This window comes from Cebus imitator, unplaced genomic scaffold, assembly GCF_001604975.1.
Source record: "Cebus imitator isolate Cc_AM_T3 unplaced genomic scaffold, Cebus_imitator-1.0 Scaffold82, whole genome shotgun sequence".
NCBI lineage: Eukaryota > Metazoa > Chordata > Mammalia > Primates > Cebidae > Cebus > Cebus imitator.
Genome location: NW_016107397.1, coordinates 10,019,793 through 10,032,536, shown reverse-complemented (window position 1 = coordinate 10,032,536; position 12,744 = coordinate 10,019,793). Strand labels below are relative to the sequence as shown.

The following is a 12,744-nucleotide window of genomic DNA, read 5'->3' as shown; positions in this document are numbered from 1 at the left end:
CTTATTTCATGGGTGGGGACATACACAAAAAAAGCTATGTGAAATTTAGCTTCCAGGCCAAAGCTTTGCTAATCTCTGATAGAGCAAATCCCTTCCATTTTATTTTTGATCAGTAACAACTTGACATCATCACTCCTCAAAGGAATGTAAAATAAAACCACAATGAGGAAAGGAAAACAAAGCTCGAAGACTCACACTTGTCATTTTGAAAACTTACTACAAAGCTACAGTAAACAAAGTAGTGTGTTCCTGGCATTAAGCATAGATAGAATTTAGAGAACAGAACAGAATTCTATTCTAACCAGGGAAAGAAGAGACATTTAACAAATTGTGCTAAAACAACTGACTGTCCACATATAGAAGAATGGATTTGGACCCCTACCTCAAACCATATACAAAAATTAACTCAAAATGTACCAACAACCTAAATAGAAAAGAATAACTTAAACAAAAGAAAATGTAGGTGTAAATCTTAATGACCTTGGATTTGGCAATGAATTCTTAGCTTTGACACCAAAAGTAAAAACAAAAGAAAAAAGAGATGTTAGTCTTCATATTATTTCTTATGTTTCAAACCTTCATCTGGTATCACTTCCTTCCTGTTTGAAGCATAGTTCCTATGATTCCTGTTGTGAGGATTTGCTACCCATCAACTCTCTGTGTTTGAAAATGTCTCTGTTCTGCCCCTTAGTTTTACAAAATTCTAAACTGAGAGTTAAGCTCTCTTGAAGACAACACCTTGAGGTAACATTCCACTCTTTCTGGCATCTGCTGTAGCTTTTGGGAAGAAAGCTGTCAAACTGTCACTCCTTGAAAGTTCACGTCTACCTTTTTCTGTAGCTGCTTTTAAGATTTTCCTCCTTGTGTTTGGTTTTCTGCAGTTTTGTCTAGTTATATATATATATGTGTATACACACATACACACTATATATTTTTAATCTTGCTTGGGATTCACTGGGTGTCTTCACTCTGTACACATATATATTTTTAATCTTGCTTGGGATTCACTGGATGTCTTCACTCTGTGTTTGATGTGATTTACTAGCCACCATCACTTCAAACATGGTGCTACCCCCAGACTTTTCTTCCTGTGACTCTGTGTTAAATGTGCATTACACTTTGACCCCATCCTCCATCCTCCTGACCTTTTATATTCTCCTCCTTTTTGTCTCTCAGTTCTACATTCTTGATACTTTCTTCCATTAATTCTTCTAGTTTACTAATACTTTGTTGCCTAACATAGCCATTGAGTTTTTAAATTTTAAATGCTCAATTCTAGAATGTCTAGTTTGTTCTTTTAAACATATGCCATGTCACTTTAAGTAGCGTCCAGTTTTCTAACTTTTCTCTTTAAACAGGGCAGCTGTTTGAAGATCTGTGCCTGAGTCCAGTATCTGAAGCGTGTGGGTCTGACCCCACAGTCTGCTGCAGCTTCTGATTCCAGATGCTGTGCTGTGTCCCTGAGAGTCTGTTGTCTGTGATGCCCCTGCCCTTAAGAAACCATCTGTGGGGAATCTCCACAGATGAGGGTTAAAGTGGCTTTTGCTGGCTTCTACGAGGCACTTGGGTACGTTACCTGTTTGGTGTCACTTTAAATTGGATCCACCACACAGGGGTTGCCTGGACTGCCATGGTGCTGGGTACGTGAGTAATAGGTCCCCAGGGAGCTGGCCGATGGGTGGGATTTAGTTTGTCTCCTCCCTCTCCCTGCTTTGCTTCTCTGCTGTCCCCTCTGTGCGTATCCTTTCTGTTCATCCTCACCCTCTGAGGTCCCTACTCATTACAGGGGAGTCTCCTATCAGATCCCCCAACTTTAACAATCTTAAGCTTCCACCTCCACTTTGAGACCCCAAAAAATCTGTCAGAAACCGCAGCTCAGGCTCTGCTTCTTCCATAAGGCTCTCTTAGGGGTTTCTCCTGGTGATGCTTTACAATCCTGTCGGTACATAATACCATTGACTGATTGACTGATTGACGCAGAGTCTTGCTCTGTCCCCCAGGATGGAGTGCAGTGGGGTAATCTCAGCTCACTGCAACCTCCGCCTCCCAGGTTCAAGCAATTCTCCTGCCTTAGCTTCCAGGGTAGTTGGGATTACAGGCACCCGCCACCATGCCTGGCTAATTTTTTTTTATTTTTAGTAGACATGGCATATCACTGTTGGCCAGGCTGGTCTCAAACTACTGACCTTAAGCAATCCACCTTTCTCAGCCTCCCAAAGTGCTCTATGATTATAGGTGTGAGCCAACACGCCTGGCCTAATAAATTTATTTTTAACATTTTATTTAACATTTTAAATTATTTTCAGCAGTTATCTATTATTTTAGATAACTAGTCCACTATAACTAGAAGCTGGAAATAATTTTACCTTCTTTTATCTAATTAAAATTTTTAAATTTATTTTATTATTTTGAGATAGGGTTTTGCTTTGTCACTGAGGCTGAGGTGCAGTGGCATGATCATTATTTACTGGAGCCTCAACTTCCCAGGCTCAGGGGATCCTTCCACCTCAGCTTCCTGAGTAGGTGGAACTACACGCATGTGCCACCACACCTGGATAATCTTTTTGTACTTTTGGTAGAGAAGGGGTTTCGCCCTGTTGTCCAGGCTGATCTTGAACTCTGGGCTCAAGCGATATGCTGGCCTCAGCTACCAAAGGGCTGGGATTACAACTGTGAGCCACCATGTCCAGCCAAGCTGGAAATCCTAAAATTACTGTGTTAGGATACATTTCTGGGATGATGAATTACTGCCAAAGAATAGAATAATACTTGATGTTTTGACATACTGTGGAATTTCATCACTGTATACTCCCACCCTTTATGTATGATAGTACCTATTTCCTGACACCCAATCAGCCCAAAGCATTATTCTTTAAAATCACTCAACCTAGCTGACAAAGTTCTTTCAGCATGACTTTAATTTGCATTTCCACAATTAGTGGTATGGCTGATGACTCTATTCCTTCTTTCCTCTGCTTTCTCTTGGGGATGCATCCCTCGTGTACCGATTCGCAAGCGCTCCCTCACTCCTTTAGCATCCAAAAAACACTCTGTTGTAAGTCACAGTTTTCTCCTAATTTGTCGTTTGACTCTGAATTTTATTTATGTTGACTTTTGCCACAGAAATGTTAAAAACGTTTACGTAATGAAATTCATCATCATTTTCCTTTGGGGTTTCTGGTCTTGCTGCCATGCAAAGTGTTTCATTATTAACTCTGTTACATTACAAATTTCTACCCTGGGCTACCAATGTTACAAAAACTTCACACTTCATTTTTTTTTTCCCTAGAGGAGTAGATTTTTAGAGGTTTATAAGTATATAATACTCTTCATGATTAATGAAATGAAGGGGAAAGGCCAACATCACAGGCAGAAACACATTACGTTTCTCACCAGTGCAGGATCCAAGAATAGCAAATACCTCAGCTTCCTGCTTCTGTGTCCTCAGGCAAGAGCCACCCCAGAGGAAAAGCAAGTGTCCCACCCACTCCAGAGCTGGGATCAGCACCCAAATAAGCATTAGAATACCCAGGCTACCCTAAGTTCTTCTCATGCCTGTCTCGGTCATTCATTAACTTTGTCATGCCAGGCAAATTTCTTCAAGTCTCAATTGGTGTCAATACCAAATAGTACTTGGTAAGGGAATTTCTCAGATCCTTCTGACTTTAATAGTTCCAAGAAAGCTCTGAATTACACTATGGAAGTTAATTTAGTGTGGAAGGTTAAAAACTCACACATACACACATTACCAAACCAAAACTAAGAAAGTCATTTCTGACTGTTTAATATCTAACTATTTTGTCTAGAAATTATTCATCATTTCTGACATTGTGACTTATCCTATGAGCTAAAAAATGATGCAGTCTTTATGTTTAAGTATGTGTATTGTACCTGTGTGTGTGTATACATATACAAACATATTTTTCAGATAAACAAGCTGTGGTATCTCCATACCTGGGATTACTACTCAGAAATAAAAAGGTACACTGGCTCATGCCTGTAATCCCAGCACTCTGGGAGGCTGAGGTGCAGGAACACCTGAGGTCAGGAGTTCAAGACCAGCCTAGCCAACACGGTGAAACCCTGTCTCTACTAAAAATACCAAAAAAAAAAAAAAAAAAAAAAAAAAAAAAAAAAAAAAAAAAAAAAAAAAAAAAAAAAATTAGCCAGTTGTGGTGGCGGACGCCTATAATCCCAGCTACTTGGAAGGCTGAGGCAGAATTGCTTGAACCCAGGAGGAGAAGGTTGCAGTGAGCCGAGATTGCACCACTGCACTCCAGCCTGGGTGACAGAGTGACACTCGGTCTAAAAAGAAGGTACACTGGAAACGGGTAGCATGAGGGAAGCCATGGGAGGTGGTTCTGTATTTTGACTGTGGTGTTACATATAATGAAGTGACACAAAACTACAAGCACTCACTCACCGATGTTAGTCTCTTGGTTTTCATCCTCTGCTATAATCCTGTAGGATGTAACCACTGGGGGAGGCCTGGTGATGCGTACAGGGGACTATCTGTGTAACTTCCTGTGAATCAATAATTAGGTCAAAATGAAAAGTTGAAAAAAAAAGAAAAGGGAGTTGGAAAAAATGGGCACCTAGCAATAGAGTGGTATGAATCAAAAGATGCTTATTGTCAGAGAAAAAAGTGGCAAAGAATGTCAATAGCCAACTCACAAGAGAATAAATGTAAATGGCCAAAAACATATGAAGAGAACCCATAAGTATAAAAAGTTTGACTTACCAAGCTGGCAAAACTTATAGAAAACTAAACATATAAACTAAATGTATTATATATCTCTCTCTATCTGTCTAAGACTAAACATATAGAAGTTTAAAGCCATATGGCTGGGGCATGGGGAAAATCCTCTCACATACCTGGTAGGGGCTGGTGCAATTTGCTGACTTTAGTTTTCACTAATTAAACACTAACTGAACGCTTGAGAGGTCCGCCAGTCCCTGACCAGCAGAGACCGGGACTGATGCTGTCCCTGGGGTGGGTGTCTCTGAGCTGCTATAACCTCTCTTTGCTCCACTCAAGATGGCGACTCTAGGCATCCCTGACTCAGCACATCCATCTCGACACCTGAAGGAATGGGAGGTGATGGCCTTCACGGGGAGACTGAGGACTATGGGTCTGAAACATGTTTCTTGGCAGAGAGCAAGGCCCCAGGGAAGGAAGACACCAGATGCCATTGTGGGTGCCACCATGAGCACGGGGTTCAGCTCTGCATGCTTTGCCCCCCAGGGACAGGGTCCAGACACACAGAGGCAGCCTGGGCGTACACACAAAGACAAGCAATGGGCTCCCCAGCAAGCACCCCAAATCTACAGACAGAATACAACAATCCTGGAGCTCACTCTCCCTCAGGGCAGACGCACCAGGAACCCTGAAGCTGCGTGAGCAGTTGGTGAAGCTGCCTGCGAATCCATCCCGGTTCTAGGGTATCCAGAAATTGACCACAGATCATTGCCTCCATCACCGTCACTTACATGTACTTCAAGAGCCTCCACAGGTCCCTCACTTTTATTATCAACATGGCTGCCAAGGCAGTCCTATTTAAGTGTAAATCAAACCACAGCACGCCTCTGGCCAATTCCTAAGTCCTTCCGGCAGCCCTCAGGGTCCCCTCCACAGGCACGAGATGTCCTCTGCCACCTACCACTCCGGCCGCCTCCTGTCGGCCTCCCTGCCGCACTTTGGAGCACGAAGGCTGCTCCCACCTCAGAGCCTCTGCACTTGCCACTCTTCTAGCTAGAAAACTCTTCCCCCTTCCCCCACACACCCACCCCCTGAGCTTTCTGGTAAATGCGACTCTGGGAAGCTACGTTAGTAAGAGCTAAAGCAAAGACACAGAGGCTTAAACAAGACAGGCAGAAGGCCACTTCTGATTGTGGGTCCACTCTGCTCAATTCTTGACACTGGCCAGCCACCGGGAAGGGGGAAAGGCTGGGAGTAAGGGTCATTTTGACTGTAGAGCAAGACCCAGCACTTAGTCCCATGGCTATGCTAAACCACAAGAAGACAGAAAATGTCATCTAGATTTGTGGTCATTGGCTCAACTCCGCTACCATGGCAGAGAGAAAACAAATGCCAGGGCCGGGCATGGTGGCTCATGCCTGTAATCCCAGTGCTTTGGGAAGCCGAGGTAGGCAGATCACCTGAGGTCAGGGGTTCAAGCCCAGCCTGGCCAATGTGGTGAAACCCCATCTCTAATAAAATACAAAAATTAGGTAGGCATGGTGGCAGGCACCTGTAATCCCAGCTGCTTGGGGGAGGCTGAGGTTGCAGTAAGCCTAGATTGTGCCACTGCACTCCAGCATGGGCAACAGGGGGCGAGTCTCAAAAAAAACAAAAACAAAACACACACACAACCAAAAAAATGAATACCAGGAGAGCCAAGAATGTGTGGAAGCCGCCTCTCATGGCTGCCCCACGGATCCATCCAGGCTTCCCCCAAGCTGCTTGACCTCCTCCCAGGGACAGTTTGCTGGCTGTGAGTCCACACCGCACAGCCTGCCTTGTTGCTGTGGCCAGGTGACTGTGTTCCTGTTCAGGAGACTTCCGAGGACCTGCTGGACAGCACTTCTAAGAAGTCACTCTAAAAGGAAGAGGAGAGCTCTCCCTCCCCACCCTCCTGGGCTGGAACACAGCCGAGAATAGGAGCGCACACCTGGACACTGGGAGAAGTCTGGACAGAGCAAGAAAAGACACAACCTATATTCACAATTTCATTACCACATTTAATTGACTGGCCACAATTTCAAGAGTAAGTTACGAAAAACAAAAAGTAGTTCCACTTATTCAGGCAATTCTGTACCTAGAGATGTTACTGGCCTGCTCACAGGCCATGTTTAGAGAAAAGTTAGGTAGTGAGGATTATTATTAATGAGGTAAGAAGCAAAGATCTGTGCAGAAGATTAGTCAGGAAGCAACCAGTCAGGGTGAACAGTAGGATATGAGGCTAAGGACCAAGACCACCTCTGCCCGCGATCATCACACTGCCTCTCTGTGGAGCCTGGGAGAGCCCAGCTGCCGGCCTTGCTCTGTCTCATCTCTCTCTCTCTCTTTTTTTTTTTGAGACAGGGTCTTGTTCTGTTGCACAGGCTGGAGTACAGTGGTGTAATCTCTGCTCATTGCAACCTCGACCCCTGGGCTCAAGCAATTCTCCTGCCTCCAGAATAGCTGGGATTATAGGCGCCCACCACCATGCATGGATAATTTCCGTATTTTTAGTACAGATGAGGTTTTGCCACATTGGCCAGGCTGGTCTTGAACTGACCTCAGGTGATCCACCTGCCTCGGCCTCCTAAAGCACTGGGATTACAGGTGTGAGCCACTATGCCCAGTCCCTTTTACATGACTCACAGTAGTTTTGGGAAAAATAACAACTCAGATCTGTGATTGACTGCTCTGACACCTCAGTTGTGCCTCACTGTCACAGGTGTTTAAACTGCTTGGTTTAAACTGCAGAGAACGCTGTCTGTGACCTCCAAGACCCCCGCCTGTACCCAGTGTGCAGCACACAGACTGGGTGGGAACATCCCACCCACCGCTCTAGTTAGGCGGCCCCCACTTCTCCAGTGGTGAGGGCAGGGATGCAGAGTTCATCCACGCCTAAACTGACCACGTGCAGCATCTCCTGGGCAACGTGCTAGGTCCACTACTTGCTCCTGGTGGTGACGTGTGCCTGTGAGGCCTTATTCTGCTGCCATCATTTTGCAACCGCGAGGAGGTCAGGCCCAAAAGGAACCAGCATAGAGAAGCCCAGGAAAGCCCAGGAAAAGGCAGAGAAACGCTCACACTGCACAGAAAGCTCCCACCTATGTCAGTTTTCGGCTCACAAAGCCCCTTTGGTGAAGCTATTTGAGCTGGGATTTTTGCGCTTGCATCCACAAGCATGCCAAATGATGCATACCCTTCCTGCCTAAAGCCTGCCCGACTCTACAGGGCAGCCCCTGGCTGCACGAGTGTCTGCCCTGCTAGCTGCTTTCCCAGCCTGCCTCTGTCTGCTCCCTCTACCACCTTACTCCACACTGTCTCACTCAGCATGATCAGCCCCTGGGTCATCCTACCTGCCTTCAGAAGTCTCCTCCAAAGCACCTCTGACCTCCACCTGCCAGGTAGAATTGTCTGCTTTTTCCCTTTATGCTTAATATAGCCTGATTATTTTTCAATTATACTTTTTTTTGGAGACAGAGTCTTGCTTTGTTGCCCAGGCTGCAATCAGTGCAGTGGCACAATCTCAGCTCATTGTAGCCTTGAACCCTGGGCTCCAGCAAACTTCCCACCTCAGCCACCAAACAACTGGGACTATAGGCATGTACCACCTTGCCTGGCTTCAATTATATTTCTTATCACATTTATTATAATGATTTGCTTGCATGTCTCTGTGTCCTACCAGCTACGTGAGGAAATGAGACCTGACCTCAGCACAGGGCCTGGCACACAGAAAGGACTCACTGAAAGAATACCCCCCACGTGGCACAGAAGGAGGACTATGACACACAAATCCAGGTCATGAGCTTCACATCAAAGACACTGATGTTATCTATGTCACACCATTCTAATTAACGAGATCCTAAAATTAAATGGTACACTAAGGCCGGGCCTGGTGGCACACACTTGTAATCCCAGCACTTTGGGAGCCCAAGGTAGGAGGATCCCTTGAGCCCAGGAGTTTGAGACCAGCCTGGGCAACATAGATATCAATGCTATAAAAAAAAAAAAAAAAAGTAAAAATTAGCCAGGTGTGGTGGTGCATGCCTGTAGTCCCAGCTACTCAGGAGGCTAAGGTGGGTGGTTCACCTGAGCCCAGGAGTTCAAGGCTGCAGTGAGCTATGGTCACACTATTGCACTCTAGCCTGGAGGACAGAGCGAGACAGCCTCTAAAAAAAAAAAAAAAGACAGAAATAAAAGGTATACTTGAAAGCAGATAACTCACAGCAATACCATCCACATACTATATTATAAGCACATTAATGTGCAAGCTATATTTAAAAATGCTAAATTGTATTTTATTAAAAAGGAGGACAGACAAGAAGATGATATTGATATTAGCTATACTGATGGCCAAAGCCTTTCTGTTGAGCATCCTACCACATCTTACTTAACTGTGTTTTGGAAGATAAGGTCTAACGTGTCAAGGTCATCTTCCTTTCCTTTGAACTGAGCCACAGAAGTGATGGCCATGGGGTGTCTGTTGCCTGTGACCAGCAGTGGCCATGCATGGCAAGAGACCAGTGGAAAGAAGGCCAGGCTGCCTCCTCTTTGGAAAGGGAAGATTTCCACCCCCGCCTGCCCCCAATCATGGCCCACCCTGCTCCTCTTAGAGGAGAAAGGGCCGTCACAAGGTAATCACCAGACACAGCCTTTTCCTCCGCTTTTTGTTTCTGTCCCTGACTGGAATGGCAAGAAAAAGCAAGACAGCAGAGGGGACAGGGAGATGCCTAGTACCTGGCCGACAGCAATTCTCAAAGCAGCTGCAGCTCTTCACAGGAGACTGTCATGGGTGTTAGCAGGGAAAGAAAAAAAGCAAAAAACAAGACCCCTCATGTTTCTGTTTACTTCTTTGGAAAATCCTCAATTTCTATCCAAGTACTAAATGAACGAGAATCTTCTTTCCCAGACTCTGTGAGTTTATGGGGAAAAGGTGTAAACCTCAATTTCACACTGAGATACTGACATGTATTTCCCATTTGTTTCTTATATCCATGCTCTTTAGGAGACTAAAATTTCCTTTCTACCACAACCACATCTTTCACTTTTCTTTGACTTTTCTTCCAAGTCAAAGAAAAGCTTTTGACACTCAGGAAAAAATTCCAAGAGAAACAAGGCTCTATTGAAGGGGTGAGGGAGGGGAGCCCTGGTAACAGTGAACTTAGTGAGTGTGTTCTTTAAATTTTGCTGTAATTGTGTATTTTGACAAAGATGACTGTTAAGGTCCTACTATCTAGCTATTTTAATAAAATGCTCCATTTTTCTTCTGAATAAAAAGAAGCACAAATGTATAAAGTATAGTAATAAGAGTCATGTACCCACTACCCAATAAACAAGAATTTATCATCATCTTTGTATTTGGTTATCAAAGACTTCATGCATTAATGACTTCAACTGTATATTTTTTGTATCTTCAAAGTCTCATGGTCTGAAGCTTAAGATCAAAACAAAGAGATGACTACTGACCTACCTGTGGCCACTTTACCCTAATCATACACCAAGCTCATGTCTAGATTAAAAGCTCACGCTCTGGGGACAGGCTCATTGTTGGTCTTCTTCACGGCTATATCCCAAGCATGTAGCACAGTGTCTCACACAGTAGGTGCTCCATGAATGCAGAATGAATAAATGAATGAATGAATGAGTGATGAGTGAACAAAGGGAGAAACAAGCAGACGACTTTCAGGCCCAAATTTCTCACCGTGATTATCAAGATGTGGCCTGAGGCACACCATAACCAGTGTGGGCTTATTTCCATGTGGTGACAATACAAGGGCTTGACTTCTTAAATTGGGAGGTCCCTTCCAGCACCGACACCCTGCATGTTAACATTAGGTGGAATTGGGGGAAGAATATAAGGAAACTGAACTGAGAGGACTATTAGCAGACTATGCTAATAGTCTATGAGAGGACCTGTATAGCTAATGCTATGCTATGAGAGGACCTGTCAGATGAATGAGGAAAAATAAAAATTACTCTGCAGAACAAAGATAGGTAAAAGATATGAATAGGGTGGGGCATGGTGCTCACGCCTGTAATCCCAGCACTTTAGAAGGCTGAGGCGGGTGGATCACTTGAGGCCAGGAATTCAAGACCAGGCTAGCCAACGTGGTAAAACCCCATCTGTACTATAAAAATGTTAGCCAGTGTGGTGGCAGGTGCCTGTAGTCCCACCTACTCAGGAGGCAGAATTGGGAGAATCACCTGAATCTGCAGGTGGAGGTTGCAGTGAGCTGAGATGGCACCACTGCACTCCAGCCTGGACGATAGAGCGAGACTCCATCTTGGAAAAAAAAAAAAAAAAAAAAAAAAAAAAAAAAAAAAAAAAAAAAAAAAAAAAAGATGTTTTCAATAGCAAAATATGAAAAACAATTCAAAGGTACCTCAATGAAAGAAGGAATGGATCCTAGTATCTTTCCACAATGGAGCATCAGAGGGCAGTGAAAAGGAAAGAACCACAGCTACGTGCATCGCCTGAAGACATTCCAACATGTTGAGTGAAAAAGGTAAGTCACAATATAGTAAGAAACGATTTATATATACTTTAAGAATCAGTAAAACTCAAGACTGTCATGTTTACAAATAATAGTTACGGCAAAATCATAAGAAGGGCAAAGAATTAATGACTTCAACTTGACTCTGGGTGCTCAGGGGGCAAACTGCTGTGAGAGTCAGAGGCATTTCCAGACACCCTGGGTATATATTAATTTCAGCTGTGCACATTTATGCTGGTTATAGGAAACACTGTACATTTTACTTTATGGTTAATGTTGAAAGGTAGGAAAAACACAAAAGGCAAACAGGTAAAACCCCCCGAATTTTCTGGCTATAGATTCAGACCCTAAATGAGTCTAAATAACTGGACTTTGTGAAGTTTTTAAACCCTTAAAAAAAAAAAGGGAAGAAATGTGAAGGGAACAACTGGACGAGGTCGGATTTGCTTCCAAGGTGCTGTTCTGAAAACGTTTGTGATTTGCCCATATCCACAGGTCCAAAGCTGGGAAGCTGTAGTGAGGGGTGTTATTTTCTACCACGAACAAAGCTCTCTAAAAAACTCAAATTCCTTCGGTTGCACCAGTCCTGACTTTTCTAAGAACCCTCGATATTCTCAGAATAAAGCTACTGATCTTGCCCAAGTGGCTCTTGCTCCCTCTTGAGCCTTTTATACAGCGTCTGCCTCCGTCCTGTGTTTTGGTTATTGATCATTACAACTTACGGTGATTTAGAGCCTGCTTGGACTGCTACACGGCTTTTAAGGAAATTCAACTGAAGCTCCAAAATAGTCATGTAAAAAACACACCATCAGCTGCCCAGAAAGAGAGCTCACTCACTTACCAGCTGAAACTCGCTCCTCCGGCTGAAAGCCTCCCTGATGCCAGAATCCCTCCAGAGCGCGCTCAGGGCTGGGACATACAGCTGGAAGGTGGCAGGCTCCACGGGCAGCCCCGCCTTGTTCTCGAAGGCCATCAGGAACATCCCATGCTTCTCATTTTCAGAATACTGCCAAGGAATGCCAAGCTTATCTCGTGCATCGACAAGAACCCTGGAGCCCTAAAAAATAAAAGAAATAAAAGGGGATTTAATTGCGTTCCAAAGACTAAACCACAGCAGAAAACCTCAAAATGGGCATCAATTGTCATAACACAGAAAACTCACAAGCTAGCTAATGTGCAGCCAGCGTTTGTCTCTTGGTTTGTTTGTTTTCGTGTGAAATGCCTTAACTCCTAGGAACATAGCATCACCAAGACAGATAACATGGCCGAAGGCAGTGGCTCACACTGTGATCCCAACACTTTGGGAGGCCAAGGAGAGAGGACTGATTGAGCACAGGAATTTGAGACCAGCCTGGGCAACAGAGCAAGACCCTACCTCTACAAAAAAATAAAATTTAATTAAAAACTTAGCTGGGTGTGGTTGTGGCTTACCTGCAGTCCCAGCTACTTGGGAGGCTGAGTGGGGAGGACTGCTTAAGCCCAGGCGTTCAAGGCTGCAGTCATCTATGATTGCATCTCTTTCTCTCTCTCTCT

General features: G+C 44.3%; 1 protein-coding gene across 1 annotated transcript in view; it reads right to left on the bottom strand.

Moving 5' to 3' along the window:
- GNA12 (G protein subunit alpha 12) overlaps positions 1 to 12,744 on the bottom strand; it is a 119,643-nt gene that overhangs the window by 54,358 nt on the left and 52,541 nt on the right. The window contains exon 2 of the mRNA XM_017533783.2: positions 12,053 to 12,268. Coding sequence (XP_017389272.1) covers positions 12,053 to 12,268 — 216 coding nt within the window. The remainder of the gene's footprint in view (positions 1 to 12,052; positions 12,269 to 12,744) is intronic.